Below are 16014 nucleotides of genomic sequence, written 5' to 3' on the forward strand. Positions count from 1 at the left end.
GTGTTATTTCTGTGCGAGTCGGCAACAGCCTCCCTCTCCTTTACCTGCACTTTGCTGAGAAGCAGCAAAATACTCTAGCCTTGCTGTAACTCACTGTGAGGAAGCACAAGCAGGTCTAATACTGGCTGCTTGCCCTCTCCCCAGCTACTGGCCACATGCGAAGAACTTGACCCAGAGCTGGGAGCCACTCTCCTGCACTTCTCAAGGCCTGCTGCAGCCATGGAGCTGGATGAAGAGCTGGTCCTGTTCTGAGCAGAACACCCTGACTACAGAGGAAGGCACAGAAAAAGTGCTACCTTTCTCACCAGTGCTGTTTCTTTCAAATTACTTTGTAAATAATTTATTACAAGCATAACCATGAAGCTCTTGTTACAATAAAAAGTAGGTTACAAATTTCAGTTTAGACTTGCTTTGGGAATCATAATTTTTTTTTTTTTTCCAAAACAAAATGTCTGCTTAAAGTTGCTCCACTGGCCTATGTACCCTTAGAGCCACCTGAGGGCATTTCTGTATGGGCAGCAGCCAACTTTGCTTCTACAACTGTGTGCGTGGGGAAAAGGGGGACCACGAAGGGGTGCTGCCGAACATCCATTCCCCTGGGATTAGACAGACTCTTAGTACAACACTGCTGAATCAGACGTGAGCATGGAGAATCACAGCATGATAACAAGCTTTTTCTGAGCAAGCTGAAGCTAATTCCACTGAGTTCTTTGGGAGACTAAAATGTAGATTAAAAATCTCCACTCTGCCATATGGTTTCTATAGGGCTGGACTGGGAAAGCTTCCCTGTCCCCCTCAGGTGGGCTCCTGTTGTGCAGTCACTTCTGGCTTTACCGCCTGGCTTTCTGAAGTCCCTGAAGTATTTAGGAGGAGAATGGGCTCTGGCTCCAGTGGCTTGGCTTTGTCCTGAGTCTGGGTCAGAGGGTGCACCATGGACATGTGGACATTAAGGTTATGGGCCTTTTCGAAGCGCTTCCCACACTGGTCGCAGGCAAACTCCAGCTCTGTCTCAGCTTTGTGTTTGGTCATGTGGTACTTGAGCGATGCTCGCTGTCTGCACTGGAAACCACAGATTTCACACCTGCAAGGCAAAGCAGAGGCTCAGCACCAAGCCTGAAACCACAGCTGTGGCATTCGCTCTTTGTCACACTGAATAAGCCCATGAGAAGATGACTGCAGCCTCAGAGCACCTCCTACAACTACCCCAGTCATGCAACACGATTCTCCTCCCTCAGGCCTGCAGCTCAGTGCTGGTAGCTGAGCATTCACCTGCTGAGCTCTGAAGGGCAAGAGGAGTAGAAGGAGGCATAAGACTTGCTCAGCAACGGGAAGCTCCGGAGCTGGAGCACGCGTGGATGAACATTTAAAGTGATTCAGCCAGGACACTGCCAGCTACAGGCAGGGTTTGTACCACAAAATTACTCTGTGCTGAGAGCAGTCACTGTGAGAGCTCTGCAGAACTTCACTACCCCTTCTATCCTTTTTCTTAGCTATGCATGGATGGTTGGTGTGCACTTACTGGAGGGGCTTTGCTCCGGAGTGCCGCATCTGATGGACCGAGAGGTGTTTGCGTTGCTTAAAGGTCTGGCCACATTCATCACAGATATAATTACGTACCTCTGCAATGGAAAAAGGGAGGAAGTCATCGATTCTGCTGATTTCTTAGTACATGAAATGCATACACGCAGCTGCCCACACTTACTGGTGGAGTCTGAATTCCTCCCCCTGCCTTGCAGCCCCCACGTGATGGCCTGTTACAGGTTTACAGGCAAGGCAGACCGTTCTTACACCCCGCACAGTCTTGCACAACAAATTGTTGGGTGTCATACCCGTCATCTGCTGGGAGCAAAGCCTGCCAGGACACACCTGTATGAATGAGTTTCACATGACGCTGCAGGTACCGGTCAATCATGAACACCTTGTTGCAGCCAGGATGAGGACAGGGCCTCTCCCGAACCTCCTCATGATGCTCTTTGATGTGTTTCTGTAAAGAAAGGACAGAGCTTCTAACTGCTGGGCTGCATTTTCCCCAGTGAAAAACTTGGATCCCCTAAAGAAATGAGAACCCCGTCTTGGCAGGCTCATGCATCAGCACTGCTTCACTGTGAAAAACCAGAGACTTGCATCCAAATCTACCCCTGGCAGCAGGGCTTTAACAGGACACAGCGGAGCTTGTTCCAAGGGCTGCTGCCGAGCCAGCGGCAGACTTCCAGAACAGGAGGAGCATGCAGAGCCAGAGCAGCTCCTGGTGCTTTTCAGAGCACAGAAAAAGGCCTCAGACTGCTTCGTTTAGTGGCTTGCCGCCTCCTGCGGAGCTAGGCAGTGAATTACATCTGTCACAGATCCCTCTCCTCATACGGAAACTGTTCTGTAACACTCAAAGCTACAGGTTTGAGACAGGAGCAAACCCTGAACTCACCTTCATGCCATCCGCGCCTCTGTAGACAGCCGTGCATCCCTGGTAAGGACACTTGTAAATGGTAGGCAGCTCCTCCCTGCAAAGCAGAGGCCTGCCGTCAGCCAGCGTGCCGAGCGTGGGGTGCTGCCCAGCCGCCGCCTGCTCCTTATTACCTTTCACATTTGATTTTTTTTTTCCAGCCTGGCTTTGGCCCTGGCTTCTTCCTTATTTTAGGCTCTTCTGCCTTCTTTGCTTCTTTGCTGTCGCTTTTCTTGCTAGAAGCCCTTCAAGAAGGAACAAGGAAGAAGGACAGTGGTTTAATATATGATCTTGGTTTTAGTCCTCCCACCTAATTGTCCCCAAACGTTACACCTGGTCTGACGGCTTAGCCTGATGCTTGACCTGGCAAAGCAGGAGCATGCACGCCATCAAATACACGTGAGCCAAGCTGCAGTAATTAGTGCCGGGCCTGGGGATGAGGGATGTGGCCTGGCTTCAACCCGATGGGGAGCTTGGGGAACAACGGGTGCTGGGGCAGCACTGTGACCTCCAGGTGGGGACGTGGAGGGAACCAAGGCCATAAAGGAAAGCGATCATGTTGGCCCACCCGAGTCCACTGCAGCACAAATGCAGCGGAGGTGGGCACCAGCCCTCCCGCTCATCCACAGTGAGCTCTGCTAACCACACAGTAAGCCCCTTACTTCTTTTCAGGGTAAGGCTCAAAGGAGTCATCTGAAGATTGCACGTTTCTCTTCTCATTTTCATCGTCGCTCAAGAAGTCCCTGAGAGAGAGAAGATGCCCTTTACCAATGCAGCACCGGGCTGGCACTTCAGCACTAGCGTCTGCAGCAGCAGCACTACGTGTTCTTCATTCCCCGTGAATCCATCTCCCCCACAGCACGGCAACGGCAGCCGAGGCTCCACGTGTTCTCCTCCCCTGTAATCTCCCCAAGCAAATACAGCACCGGTGAACACAGCAAATAGCAAAATCGGGTCCTTTTAGGACTAGATCTCTGTGAGAATAATTGAACCACTGTCAGGAGAACAAAAAGCGGCTGTTACTGAAAAGATCTATTCATTATTGAGGGATGTTACTACCGCTTTCTATACGGGGAAAAGTAATTTTGTCGAGCAAGAATGTAATATAATTGTCCAGCGCAGGTTAATTAAGCTGCAGGTCATTCTGTATTTCCTCATATGTAGCAGCCACATAGGTTTGGGTTTTTCTTTTTCCTTCTTTTAAGTCCTAAGCCATACAAGAAGCAATTAATTCTGAAGCCAGGAAACAGGCAATAAATTGTTGCAGCACTTTTAACATGACAGCTGACAGCTTTAGCTGACACACTGAAGTAAGTCTGCACTCGGCCATTTGGTGCTTTAGACTCCCAATGACTGGATTTAGCCAAAATTTTTGATCATAAAGACTGCTAAGCTGCCAGTGTCCCTCCCACTCCCCATTTAATCGCTCTCCCCATGAGCAAACGGGGAGATTTCTCCAAGTGCCACCCCTTGCCTGCGCTCCTGCACCGACCACTCTTCTAGAGCCCCAGCCCAGAGCAGCTGCAAAGGGGAATTGCTCCGAGGCTGAGGGGCTGGAGCGGTGGCACCTGGGACCGAGCAAGCCCCCCACACCCCCTGCACAGTTCCTTCCCCAGAGCAGAGGAGGGGAGGAACCAAAACAGGACCAGGTTTGCTGGAAGCAGCCAACAAACACAGAGAGCACACGCGTGTGCAAATGCACACACGCCACTGTGCAAACCGCTCCCCTGCAGTGGAGGCAGCGAGGAGGGGAGTTCAGTGCGTCAGCGGCATAAGCTTCATCGCAGCCACTGCAGAGCCACCGCTCTGCGCCTCGGACGCTGGTTCCAAGGGGCCTCGAGGGCCAGGTCACTCGTGGAGAAAGAGCTCTCCGAGGCGGGTCATTTCATACTCGCAAAGAAGACATTTAGGCTATTTTAAACCCACTCTTCTCTCACCCCTCAGAAAGGTCACTGAACTCGTCTTTTACCCGCTCATCCGACGTTGCAGACAGAACCTGCTTCCCACTCAACTGTCCTAGGGAATGAAGGAGAACACGGTGTGTTACAAGGAAAAGCAGCAAAAACAAGCCAGCGAAGACAGCTGCTGAGAAGAAACCAACCACTCCAGGTTCACTCAGTGTGGCTCATACCGTGTGAAAATACGTGCTCCATGCCAAGTTAATGATTATTTAAACCAAACTCTGTGTCTTGTGTGCTTGGAGACCGCACTACCTGCACCCCAGGGACAGGAGAACCTTTATCCTGCAGCTCCCATGAACATCTTTTGGTTTCTCCCATGACACCTGCTCTGTAATCGAAAGACTCGTCCCCAGGCGAGTCCCAGCTGCCATTCCTCTTTACAGCAGCAGACATCTCCTGTGGCTATCAGAGCTAAACACAGCCCGACTTCTGTAACTCAAAAGGGGTGTTAATTCCTTTCTTTTGGAAGTGGTGTTTGGGGGAGTTCAATAGTAAACCCACGTTAACTTGGCCCACGAGCAAGCCCGCCTGGCAACTTTTCTTTGCGGACAGCAGGGGCTCTTGCTGTTTGGCATCACCTGCACCAGGGCGGGGGAAACCTCTCCTTGCTGGAATACGGACAGGGTTTGGATTAAGCAGAAAGAAACATCTGGCAAATGTGGTGCTGGAGAACCAGGGACCATTCTGCACCGCTCGGCAGGCACGTGTCCCCCGGCAAGAGCAAGGCAGCAGGGTCTCGTCAGCCAGGTGCAGCCTGCTAAGGAATGGCCAAGTCTCGGCCCCTCTACCAGAGGGGGAAATAGCGCACAGGGCGAGGAGACTGGCTCTCTTTGTGTGACATAGTCAGCCGGAGCCCGGTGTTCCCCCTTCCCTTCTGCAAGGCTCAGAGGCGATTCTCTGGGCAACCGACACTCCCCAGCCAGAGTCTGCATCCTCCCTGAGGAGCAGCAGTCTCCGAGGAGGGGGCCCAGCCCCACCATTGCTCCCCAGGCCAGCTCTCCAGCTCTTTGCCCTTCCCCAGAGGCCTGGAGGGAGATCGGAAGGCAAATCCCTTACCTGTGGCACTGCTCAGTGGTGACACGGGCTGCGGCAGGGCTTTCTCCTGTAAGGAGGCCGTGCTGTCCAGTTGCGAGTGAGATGAATCCCTGTTCTGCGGCGGCTCATTCTCCACGTTCAGTGGCACTGATGTGGTCCCTTTGTTTGCGGGCTGCTGGCAAGGAGTTGTCCTTACTGGAGCATGCTGGGGTTTGGGAGCAGAAACAGCCTCAGCATTGTCTGCCCCTGCCCCGTTGTCAGTCAAGCGCTGCGCTGTGCTCTTGTTCCACTCCCGTTTGACAGACAAGGCGTTGTCGACAAGCACCGTGCTACAGTCCGAATCCGTATCCATGACGTAGTCGTGCCCGTCCCCGCAGCCCCAGACGGCACGGATGATGCCGCAGTACTCAGAGGAGAGCACGCTCTGCAGGCTGGGCACCGACGGGCAGCTCCCGGCGTGTGTGTGCGTCCACGTCACCAGGCTGTGCAGGCATTGGGGGCTGGAGGTGATCAGGTCAACTGTCGGAGGGGAGAGGCAGCATGTGCACAGTCAGTCCCCTGGGCCAGCCAAGGGCACAGCCAGCCACAGAGAGGGACAGCGAGGGACCCGCTCCCCCCTCCAGGGAGGGGACAGGGCTGCAGACCCGCTCCTGCACTGCACTTCTGCATCAGAAGGCACGTGGGAGACAGCCTAAAGGCGCTGCACCCAGATGGACCGGGGTGAGGGCTCTCCCATCGACTGCCAATATCATTAATTTTACAGCTGAAAGCGTATTTCTGATTGCCCCCCAGCATCTGATGGCAGCTGGCCCAGACCCACTCTGCTCTTTGCACCCCCTGCATGAGCCTGAGCCTCTTCAGCTCAGCTCGGGGAGGCTGCTGCCCACCGAGGATCCTGCCGAGAAGCCAGAGGGGAGAGCTCGTGGCGGAGGGAGAAGGGTTAGGAACCCCAGGAACCCGAATGAGCCAGACCAGGGCACAGTCCCTGTGCTGAGGGACGCAGGAACCGCCCTGCCGGGTGGTCGTTCCTCAACACCCGTAAAACCCAGCCCTTTGTTGATGGTATCACAGAAAAAAAAAAAAAAAGGAAAGCAGCTCCAGGAGCAGGCACTCACCCAGACAGGAGGCACCTCCTTCTGCGCCCAGCTGGGCCTGGCCCGCACCATTCCTGCAAAAGCCAGAAGAGCACAGTGGGGTCTTGGGGCTTACAGAGGGACCATGCGCCAACGCACAGCGCTTTACTACTCCTGATAACTCTCGGGAAGAAAGAACCACAACGTACTTTCCTTTCGACTTTACGTGGCCCGTGGGAGACGCGTTCACCCTCTGGATAAACGTCCTGAGGACACTGCGGCATTTGTAGAACTGGGCATGGCATTTCTTGCAGACGAACTGGGGGAGCGCGGGGTCCTGCCTCACCGCCACGCCGACCAGCCGCTGGAAGTCGGTGAAGAAGACCTGATCCACGCGGCGCTGCTTCTCTGAGTTCTCCCCCATCACAGGCACCTTCCCGAAAGCATTGCGCAGGCTCCTGGAGGAGAACTTCCCGTGGCAGAGACGACAATACCCGGTGCTCAAAGCTCTGCCAATTCCTGCTGGAGAAGGATTGAACACAGCCGCTGGGTGCCTGCCGCAAGAGTACGGTGGCCAGCTATGGCCCGAAGGCACTGGCGTGCTGGAAGATGTTCCCCTTCCCTTGATCCAGGCTGCCTCTGAAGCCCTGGCTTCAGCACCAGCACAGAAAAGCCAGGCAGGAAGAGAGAGACCTTCCCTTTGACCCCCCGCTGCAGATCAGGGCACTGCTCCGCAACTGGCTTGACCCTAAAATCAGCCTTTCTCACCCAATTGCCCCAGTGGAGGAACCTCCTCCCAGCTGCGGCGTTCCCGGGGCTTGCTCACACGCATTTGTGCTTTTGCCAACGCTGTCCCTCGGCTTAAGTAGTTCTTCTCCCTCCCCAGTGTTTATCTCCAAAGTATTTATAGCCAGCAGTCACGTCCCTGAGCCGCCCCAGCTCTTGCAGCCCCTTTGAGATGCGCCGTTTCTCAGCCACCCTGACGGTGCCCTGTGGCGGAGCTGGGGACGTGGAGCTCTTGAGGAGGGAGCGAGGCCAACCCGGAGCAGCGGGGCAGGATGTAAAGCGTCTTTCACACTCCCGGTTCACTGACCGCCCGGCTCTCCTGCCCAGCGGCCCCGTGAGCCTGCCCGGCCACCTCCCTCCCCATCCTGTGGCATCTCTGCTCTGCGGAGCACTGCTCCGTCCCTCCGCTGCACCCTGACTGCCTGCCGGTGCGGGGAAAACTCCCCAACGTGGCCTCTTCCCAGCCCTGGTACAACACGGCTGTGCTCTAAACCCTCCGGTCCCCCCACCTCGGGGGACAGGGAGGGAGCAGGGCCCTGCCTGCGGCCCTCTGCCAGCCATCACCAAAACCACATGAACAGCCTTCAGAGCGATTCGGGGTCGCACTGCACACCGGAGACCGCCGGCGGGGACAACCTACAGAGCCTGGGAAGGGCAGCACGCATGGGGGGAAGCATTTTGGAGGGCCAGGATGGTGCGTGCCAAGCCTGGGTGCCGTCCCAGAGGCACGTGCGAGCGCTTCCTCCATTTGTCGTTGACACCCAACGTTGAACCGTTTGGCGATCAAACTTATCTCCTGCCTCCAGCCATGCCGGCAGCAAAACGTTTGGCCGTCAGCCGCCTCCAAACCAGGGCCGGACGACGGCAGAGCACCGGAGGACAGAGGGGAGGGTCAGCTCCCCTCGTCGTGCTGCCGAAACCTCTCCTTACCTCGCTACGTACCGGGCACCGGGAGCCTCGGCTCTTCAGCGGTGAAGATGTGCCACGCAAACAGGCAAATCCCTGCCCCAGCCACCGGGCAGATCCAGCCACCCGATCGTCTGCCGGTGGCACGGAGCCCCGGGAAGGCCGGTCTGCTCCCCGGTAGAGGGGAGAAGCCCCTCCGTGCCGGGCCTCACGCCCGCCGCTCCCCCCCCCCCGCCCCACGCAGCGGTTCCGTTCCCCCGGGAGAAGCCTCCCGCCCGCGGGAACGACCGACAGCGGCTCCGGCCACTCGGGGGGTCCGGACCGCCGCTCCCCGCCGTGCCCGAGGGCCGCCGGACCCCTGCCCCGGGGCCGGGCCGGTTACCGGCCGTGACCCCGCTCCCCTCCCGCCCCGGGGCTTCCCGCAGCCGGGCGGCGGGGCCGATCCGGGCCTGCCCGCCTCCCCCGCGGGGCCGCGTCCCCGGTTAACCCCCTCCCCGGCCTCCCGCGGAGCCCGCCCCGCCCGGGCCTCACCTGCCTCCGGGGCCCCGCCGAGGGCGGCGGGCCGTGTCCAGGCAGCGGCGGCCGGGGCCCACCCCGCGGGGGGCTGGGGCTGGGGCTCGGGCCGCGCCGCCGCCCACCGCCGCCGCCGCCTCGGTCCCGCGGGCCGCCGTGCCGGGCCGCCGCCGGGCTCAGGGGCCGCCGCACCGGGGCCGCCCGCGGCCGCCAGGAACCGGCCGCGACGATCGCGCTTCATCTCCGCCGCCGCCGCCGCCGCCGCGGGCCCGGCCCGGCCCGGCCCGCCCCGCCCGGCGCAGCGCCCCCTGCCGGCCGGAGGACCTCCCCGCCGGTCCGGCTCCGCCGCGCTCCCCCGGCGCCGCCGCCTCGATCGCGTCGTTCCGGGCGGCGGCGGCGGCCGCCGCCATGGCCGCGGCGGGCGGCGAGGGACCCGGGGGACCCGGGGCGGGCCGGGCCCTGCAGACCGCCATGAGGGCGGCGAGCGGCGCCCTGGAGATGGACAGCGCCGGGCGGCCGCGGGTGAGCGCGGAGCGGGGCGGGATGGGACCACCCCGGGCTTCACCTCCGGCCCTGGGGGCGGCGGGAGGGTCGGCGTCCCGCCGAGGCCATGGGAGACGCTGCGGGGGCTGGGGGTCCCCGGGACGACCCCCGCCTTGCCCGGGGGTCCCGCGGCTCAGCGCTCCCCCCCCCCCCCGCCATCTCTCTGGCAGGAGGCCTACATGGAGTACCTGAAGAGCATCGCCTTCATCGCCCAGGCCCTGCAGGAGGAGGCGGCAGGGACAGGTAGGGCAGGACCCCCCCCCCCCGTCCCCCCCATGCCCGCTCCCCCATCCCCTGCCGCGGTGCTTTCTGCAGGCCCGCGGGGACGGCAGGCCCGGTGTCGCCCACCGGTGACCACCCTGCCCCTCCCCACAGACGGGGGTGAGGGGGTCACCCCCGACACCCCGAAGATGCTGAAGCTGGCGGAGCAGTGCCTGGAGAGGGTCAAGTCCATCGCGGCGGCGCTGGGTGAGCCGGGGGTTGTGGGGTCCCGTTTCGGGGAGCTGCGTCCCCACCCGGGGCCCAGGCTGGTATTTGGGGGCAGGGGGGGGCACCCAGCTGACCTGTCCTTCCCTCCCCAGGGAAAGCCCAGGCAAAACCGGCTGCGCAGGAGCGGAGCGGGGGCCCTGCTCCCCTCCCCAGGCACCGCAGGGTCTTCTCGGACGAGGGGGGGAAGCTCTCTCCCTTCCTGCCGCCGGAGATCTTCCAGAAGCTGCAGATCGCCGAGGCGCAGAGCGCGCGGAAGTACGTGGGCTCGGACACGGGGGGCTGGCGTCTGCCGGGCTCTGCCGGGGTCGCAAGCCGGGGGGGCACGGCAGGGAAGGGGCTCCGGGTCGTGTCACCGTGCCCCGCGGTGGGGTGCTGAGGGCTGGTTGCCGGCAGGGAGCTGACGCCGCTGGAGGAGGCGTCGCTGCAGAACCAGAAGCTGAAGGCTGCCTACGAGGCACGGGTGGCACGGCTGAACCCCAGCCAGGCCCTGCAGAAGACGTCCCTGGCAAGTGGGGACCCCCGACGGGTGGGAGGCCGGGGAGGGAGGGGTGCTGCTGGCAGGCTGGGAGTGGAGAGGGTCCCTGCGGTCCCTGGGGGACCCCGTGCTCCATGCCGGCCACACTGGTGGCCGTGGGCTTTGGGCAGGTGTCCCCAACACGTCTCCTGCTTCACAGACACTGTCCCTGCAGCGGCAGATGATGGAGAACCTGGTGATCGCCAAGGCCCGGGAGGAGACCGTATCCTTCCCGGTGCGGGGAGAGCTCTGAGGGCCGGCCCTGCGGCCGTACCGGGCTCCGGCACAGCCCCACACGCTGCCCAGGCGCCTGTGCCCTGTCCCTGGGCTGCGCCGATCCCACACAGGCTTTTGGGGTCCTGCTCCTGGCTGATTGGTGGGGTGGAGGTGGGAGAAGGGCTGATCCTGGCCCCCAGGCTGCCGTGGACGTGCCGGGGCAGCGGGTTGTGCCGGGGGCAGTGGGCGAGCGGTGCTGGGTGGGTGCCGCGGCGGTGCGGGGACTCTGGAGCCTTAACTCTGCCGTGGCCCAGCTGCAGCGGAAAATGGAGGAGCGGCGGCTGCGGCTGCAGGAGGCTGCCAACAGGTGAGCGGGGATGTCACAGCGGGGACCTCGGTGGCCGCGCTGGCGGGTGCCCTCACCCAGCACTGCTGCATCCCCAGGAGATTCTCCGGCAGCGTGGCCCTCACCCCCGAGGAGCAGGAGCAGAGAGCCCTCTACGCCGCCGTCCTCGAGTACGAGCAGGACCACGTGAGTACGCGCCGGAGGCTGCTGCCGTGGGGACAGAGGACCGTGCTGTGGGTGCAGGACGCGTGCTGTCCTTGGGTGCCGTGGGGCAAGAGGCCTTGACACCCCTGGGTGCTGCTGGGGCAGGGTGCTGTGCTGTCTCCAGGCACCGTGGTGGGCAGGGTGCCGTGCCGTGGAGGCAGGGTGCCGCGCCATCCCCACTGACCGGCCGCGGACGCTCCCCAGGACTGGCCGAGGCAATGGAAGGCCAGGCTGAAGCGGAGCCCGGCAGACCTCTCCCTGGTGTCGGGGCTCTTCTCCTGCCTCCTCAGGTAGCGCCGGAGCGGGCAAGGGCCCCCGCTCGGAGCTGTGGGGGCTGCTGCGGCCACTTGCCGGTGTCCCCTATCCACCCCTGGCCCCCCCTGCCCACCCCCTCCCTCTGCTTCCAGCTTCCCCGAGCACCCCATCGCCCAGCTCCTGCGGCAGCTGCAGTGCGCGGTGTACGCCCGCCTCTACCCGGCCGTCAGCCAGGGCACCGCCGATGCCGCCCCTGCCTCTCCCACCGGCCTCTCCTTCCTCTCGCTGGATGCCGGGGGCTCGCTGCCCGCCGAGCCGGGGGGCCGCCGGCTCCGAGCTTCCCGCAGCCTCCACTGCATGTTCTCTGTGCCCGAGCACGGCCCGGCCGGGCTGCGGCACAGCCTGTCCAGCACGCCCCTCGCCGACGGCGGCCCCGGCACCCCGAAGGCAGAGAGCGGCTGGCCGGGGCCGGCGGCAGCCCCCCAGACCCCCCGGGAGAGCTCCTTCGAGGACCTGGAGCGGTTCCTGGCATCGCCCGAGAGCTGGGCCCCCGGGGAGCCCCCGGCCGGCCCCGGGCAGGAGGCGGCACTGCCGGAACAGCTGAAGGGCATCGTGCGGGACATCCACAACGCCATCGGTGAGGGACCGCCGCTGGGGTCGAGGGGCCCGCAGGGGCTGGGCAGGGGCTCTCTGGGGGAGGAGGGGACCCCCCGCACCCCGTTGTTTTAGCCAGGGTGGACTCGGGGTGCAGGGCGGGGAGGACGGGGGGGGTCTTGCGGGCGCCCGCCGAGCGTGCTGCGTAACTCGGCCCTTCCCAGACAGGCTGCTGTCCCTGACGCTGCTGGCCTTCGAGGGGCTGAACACCGCCGCCGGCAAGGACCAGTGTCTGGCCTGCCTGGAGGAAGCCTTCTTCCCCCCGCTCTGGGCCCCGCTGCTGGCCCTCTACAGGTACCGCGGCCCCAGGACTGGGCTGGGCCCCCCCTTGGCCCCCCCAGCCCCCTCCCCGGCAGCCCCTCGCCTCTCTGCCCGCAGGAGCGTGCACCGGCCCCGCGAGGCGGCCCTGGCCCGGAGCATGGAGCGGCACCGGCACGCCGGCCCCGCCGACATGGGGCTGTCCTCCCGGCTCTTCCCGACGGCCCCCGGCTGCCCGGCGTACGGCTCCGCCGTCAAGGACCTGCGCCTCATCCCGCTGGAGACCTGTCCCCGCAGGAAGCTGGAGTGCATCGGTGCGGGGACGAGGGGGTCCATGCTGGTGCGGGGGGCAGGTGGGCCGGGAGGGTGTCGGGGTGACCCGCAGCTCCCGCTCTGTGCCACAGTGCGAGCCCTGCGCGGCATCTGCGAGTGTGCCGAGGAATACTGCGGCTCCCGGGACAGCCGGACCCCCGCCTCTGCCGCTATGTGAGTATGGGGGCTGCGGGGCAGCCAGCCCCACGGCCAGGGTGCAGATGTGGGGCTGGGGGCGGTGGGGCTGATGGTTTCCTTTGCTGGTGGAGTGTCGAGGCTGGTGGTTCCCATTGCCGGTGGGGTGGCGGGGCCGGTGGTTGCCGTTACCGGTGGGGTGGCGGGGCCGGTGGTTGCCGTTACCGGCGTGGCTGACGGTTCCCATTGGCGGCAGCGGGGCGGACGACCTGCTACCCATCCTGTCCTACGTGGTGCTGCAGACGGGGCTGCCCCAGCTGCTGTCCGAGTGTGCCGCCCTGGAGGAGTTCATCCACGAGGGGTAGGTGACCGGGGGGTGCCGGGCCACACCGGCACCCCTGGGGTGGGGGGTACACCGTCCCCCCCGTCCTGGGGACAGGGCTGCCGAGGCTGGAGGCGTGGGGAAGGGAGCTGGGTGGGAGCCGTGGCTCCTGTGGGCACAGGGCTGCGGTGTGGCGGCCGTGGCGGCGTCCTGGCTGTGGCGGTGCCAGGGCTGTGATGGTGTGGCGGCTGTGGCAGTGTCCTGGCCATGACGGTGCTGTGGCGGTGCGGTGGCTGTGGCGGTGCGGTGGCCGTGGTGGTGCGGTGGCCGTGGCAGTGTCCCGGCTGTGGCGGTGCCGTGGCCACAGCGGTGCGGTGTCCCGGCCGTGACTGCCATGGCTGTGGTGGCGTGGTGGCTGCGGCAGTGTCCCAGCCATGACGGTGCTGTGGCCATGGTGGTGTGGTGGCCGTGGCCATGTGGTGGCTGTGGCAGTATCCTGGCCATGACAGTGCCGTGGTCGTGGCGATGTGGTGGCCGTGTCCCGGCTGTGACGGTGCAGCGGCCGTGGCAACGCGGTGGCTGTGGCAGCGTCCTGGCCATGACAGTGCCGTGGCCGGGGTGGTGCGGTGGCCGTGGCCGTGTCCCGGCTGTGACGGTGCGGTGGCCGTGGCGGTGCAGGTACCTGATCGGGGAGGAGGGGTACTGCCTGACGTCCCTGCAGAGCGCCCTGTCCTACGTGGAGTCCCTGCAGTGAGGAGGCGGCAGCGGGGGGGGGGGGGGGGACACACACACGCCCCCTCTCCCCGCCACCCACGGCCAGGTGCTGCTCCCCATCCCTGGGGTGGGGTCGGGGGTCCCGTGGGGCCGGGGCCGGCCGAGCCCCCTGTCCCGGGCCGTGTTGCGGGGGCGGGGGGGGGGGGCCCGACCGGAGGAGGGGGGAGACCCGGGCACCGGGGGGGGGGGGGGGGTGGTGGTGTCCCCGGGGTCCCCCCGACCACCAGGGGGCGCTGTCGGCGGAGGCTCAGCCCAGCCCCTGAGAGGGCGGAGCCTCGGGGTGGGGCGGGGTCCCGCCCCTCCGGGCGACGTCGCAGCCGGCGGTGGGCGTGGCGCGGGAAGCGGAAGGCGAGGCCGTGCGGGGCGCGGGACCGGCAGGTGAAGGGAGCGGGACCGGCGACGGGCGCTGAGGCCTTTGGGGAGGGGGGGGGGGGGGGTGTCAGGGGCTGGGGACCGGGAGCGGGGCTTGGGGGGGGGGGGAGGTTCACGCTGCCGCACCCCCAGGATGTGCGCGGGCTCGGCGCTGCGGCAGGAGGAGTTCCACCGGCAGGAGTACCGGCAGGAGTACCGGCGCTGCCTGGAACGGGAGTTCCGTCAGGGCCGCGCCGGGCCCTGCTCCGACCCCTCCTTCGGGGAGCGGCTGGGGCAGCGGCTGCGGCGGGAGCCGGCGGTGCTGGGGGCCCTGCAGGAGGACGCCCCGGTCCTGCTGGCCCGCGGGTTACGGGACCGGCCCGACCCGGGACCGGCGCTGCTGGGCCTGGCCAGCGCCTTCCGGCTGCTGGAGCTGGCGGCTGTCAACCTCTACCTCTTCCCCTGGCGCAAGGAGTTCGGCACCGTCCAGGTGAGGACTGGGGCGGTGGCGGCACTGGCGGGGGACGACAGACGCGCCGGTGGGGCGTCTCCAGCCGTACCCCCCCTCCCCGTTCTCCTTACAGACCTTCTCCGGCGCGTACGTGCACTCGCTGCGCCCGGCGCTCCCCGAAGACGACTTGGTGCGGAGCTTCGGCCGGCTGGGCTATGAACGGCGCGGCCGGCACTGTCTGGCCGTCACCCGGCCGCTCCCCGAGCCCGAGCTGGTCTCCGCCGCCTGCGGCTTCTTCGCCTGCCGGCTGGAGTGCGAGATCCTGGCGGAGGTGGTGAGGCGGCTGCAGCCGCGCCGGCTGCGCGCCGAAGATCTGCTGGAGGCACGCCGGCTGGCTGGGGACGTGGAGGCCTGCGTGGAGATGCTGCAGCAGCTGGGGACGCGACACAAGGCGGCTGCCGACTGCGGCGACAGCGTGGATCTCTACCAGGAGATGCCAGCCAGCCCCGAGGATGCAGGGGGAGAGGACGCAGCCCCCTCAGCGCCGTGGAGGGACCTTGGCAGCCCGCAGGGTGCTCAGGACGTGCCCAGGAGGAGCTGGGACCACCGCAGAGATGGCAAGCGTGGGCAGGAGCCGGTGCCCTCCGTGGGCAACCCCAACCCGGACACCTCCTCCTCTCTCCTCTTCCTGGAGCAGGAGCTCGGTGGGGCCGGCAGCCCGCTCTCCGCCCTGGCTGCGGGGAGCAGAAGCCCCCAGGTGCCGGGGGAGCCCCAAAATTCACCGACCTCCCCCCGCCAGGAAGCCCCCGAGCTGCCCTGCTACCAGCTGCACTCCTGCCTGCGCCGGGGTGCATTGCCCTCCTACTGCTGCAGCACCTGCCAGCAGCTCCACGCCGGCACCTGCGCGGCTGCGCAGGCCTGCCGCACCCACCACCACGGGCAGGAGCTGCGCAGCGAGAGGCAGCAACGGCTCTGGCTGCAACGGACAGAGGTGGACATGCTGCTGGCTGACGGTTCTGCTCCCTGGTCCTAGCACCCCTTGGGGTTCTGCCGCTGGCTGTGCCCGTCCCCGCCGCGGCTGGAAGGGGATGGGGACGGCCACAGCTCAGCCCGAGGGACACCGAACTTGCCCCGCTGGGAGGTAGCGGTGCCTGTGCCGTGCTCTGCTTTGCCCCCAGAGCAGTAGGAGCCTGCCTTGCTCCAACCCCAGCGCTCCCAGTGTAAATGGCTCAGTGCATCTCAGTAAAGCACAGCTGCCTCGCACTGTGGTGGTCTCCTGCCCTGTCAGAGTCACAGGGAGGGGGACAATGGGGACACGCAGGGGGAGCAGCGGCCCAAGCGTGCCCACTCCTGGGGAAGGGACGGGGCCTGCGGTGCTACCTGCCACTACATCACCTTGCGGGAGCAGCTCTCGCCTCCCAGGAGAGCGGGGCCGGGCTCCATTTAAGGGAGGCAGAGCTTGGGGGCATCCTCAGACCC

General features: G+C 64.6%; 4 protein-coding genes across 7 annotated transcripts in view; 3 read left to right on the top strand and 1 right to left on the bottom strand.

Moving 5' to 3' along the window:
* Positions 1-398, top strand: part of FANCA (FA complementation group A) — a 39760-nt gene extending 39362 nt beyond the window's left edge. For all 4 annotated transcript variants that reach the window (XM_030025334.2, XM_030025335.1, XM_030025336.1 and 1 more), the window contains one exon: positions 145-398. In XM_030025334.2, coding sequence (XP_029881194.1) covers positions 145-252 — 108 coding nt within the window. In that variant the 3' untranslated portion in view covers positions 253-398. The remainder of the gene's footprint in view (positions 1-144) is intronic.
* On the bottom strand, positions 325-8952 carry ZNF276 (zinc finger protein 276). The gene is made up of 11 exons (XM_030025342.2): positions 8730-8952; positions 6716-7025; positions 6549-6601; positions 5455-5952; positions 4375-4453; positions 3100-3180; positions 2572-2682; positions 2420-2495; positions 1867-1984; positions 1520-1619; positions 325-1081 (listed from the first exon to the last, which is right to left on the bottom strand). Exons 1-11 carry the CDS (start codon positions 8950-8952, stop codon positions 796-798), a joined length of 1935 nt encoding a protein of 644 aa, XP_029881202.1. The 3' UTR covers positions 325-795.
* A 133-nt stretch (positions 8953-9085) lies between these two features.
* VPS9D1 (VPS9 domain containing 1) lies at positions 9086-14348 on the top strand. Its single transcript, XM_030026589.1, has 16 exons — positions 9086-9233; positions 9425-9497; positions 9630-9722; positions 9836-9998; positions 10137-10248; positions 10418-10480; positions 10788-10840; positions 10918-11005; positions 11228-11313; positions 11431-11915; positions 12097-12226; positions 12311-12504; positions 12595-12676; positions 12894-12998; positions 13638-13779; positions 14238-14348. The coding sequence occupies exons 1-15, from the start codon at positions 9120-9122 to the stop codon at positions 13711-13713; spliced, it is 1917 nt and encodes a 638-aa protein (XP_029882449.1). The 5' UTR covers positions 9086-9119; the 3' UTR covers positions 13714-13779; positions 14238-14348.
* SPATA2L (spermatogenesis associated 2 like) lies at positions 14192-15798 on the top strand. The gene is made up of 2 exons (XM_030025291.2): positions 14192-14574; positions 14669-15798. Exons 1-2 carry the CDS (start codon positions 14239-14241, stop codon positions 15566-15568), a joined length of 1236 nt encoding a protein of 411 aa, XP_029881151.1. The 5' UTR covers positions 14192-14238; the 3' UTR covers positions 15569-15798.
* Positions 15799-16014: the final 216 nt, after the last annotated feature.

The sequence above is a fragment of the Aquila chrysaetos genome, chromosome 9 (genome assembly GCF_900496995.4).
Source record: "Aquila chrysaetos chrysaetos chromosome 9, bAquChr1.4, whole genome shotgun sequence".
Lineage (NCBI taxonomy): Eukaryota > Metazoa > Chordata > Aves > Accipitriformes > Accipitridae > Aquila > Aquila chrysaetos.

Excerpts from the sequence above, each read along its gene's own strand:
- SPATA2L (XM_030025291.2), top strand. The coding sequence starts at position 14,239 with ATGTGCGCGGGCTCGGCGCTGCGGCAGGAGGAGTTCCACCGGCAGGAG. Across the intron at positions 14,575-14,668 it reads AGGAGTTCGGCACCGTCCAG|ACCTTCTCCGGCGCGTACGT; the intron begins GTGAGGACTGGG and ends TTCTCCTTACAG.
- VPS9D1 (XM_030026589.1), top strand. The coding sequence starts at position 9,120 with ATGGCCGCGGCGGGCGGCGAGGGACCCGGGGGACCCGGGGCGGGCCGG. Across the intron at positions 9,498-9,629 it reads GGAGGAGGCGGCAGGGACAG|ACGGGGGTGAGGGGGTCACC; the intron begins GTAGGGCAGGAC and ends CCCTCCCCACAG. Across the intron at positions 11,314-11,430 it reads CTCTTCTCCTGCCTCCTCAG|CTTCCCCGAGCACCCCATCG; the intron begins GTAGCGCCGGAG and ends CTCTGCTTCCAG.
- ZNF276 (XM_030025342.2), bottom strand. The coding sequence starts at position 8,952 with ATGAAGCGCGATCGTCGCGGCCGGTTCCTGGCGGCCGCGGGCGGCCCC. Across the intron at positions 4,454-5,454 it reads ACCACTGAGCAGTGCCACAG|GACAGTTGAGTGGGAAGCAG; the intron begins GTAAGGGATTTG and ends TTCATTCCCTAG. Across the intron at positions 1,985-2,419 it reads GAGGCGCGGATGGCATGAAG|AAACACATCAAAGAGCATCA; the intron begins GTGAGTTCAGGG and ends CTTTCTTTACAG.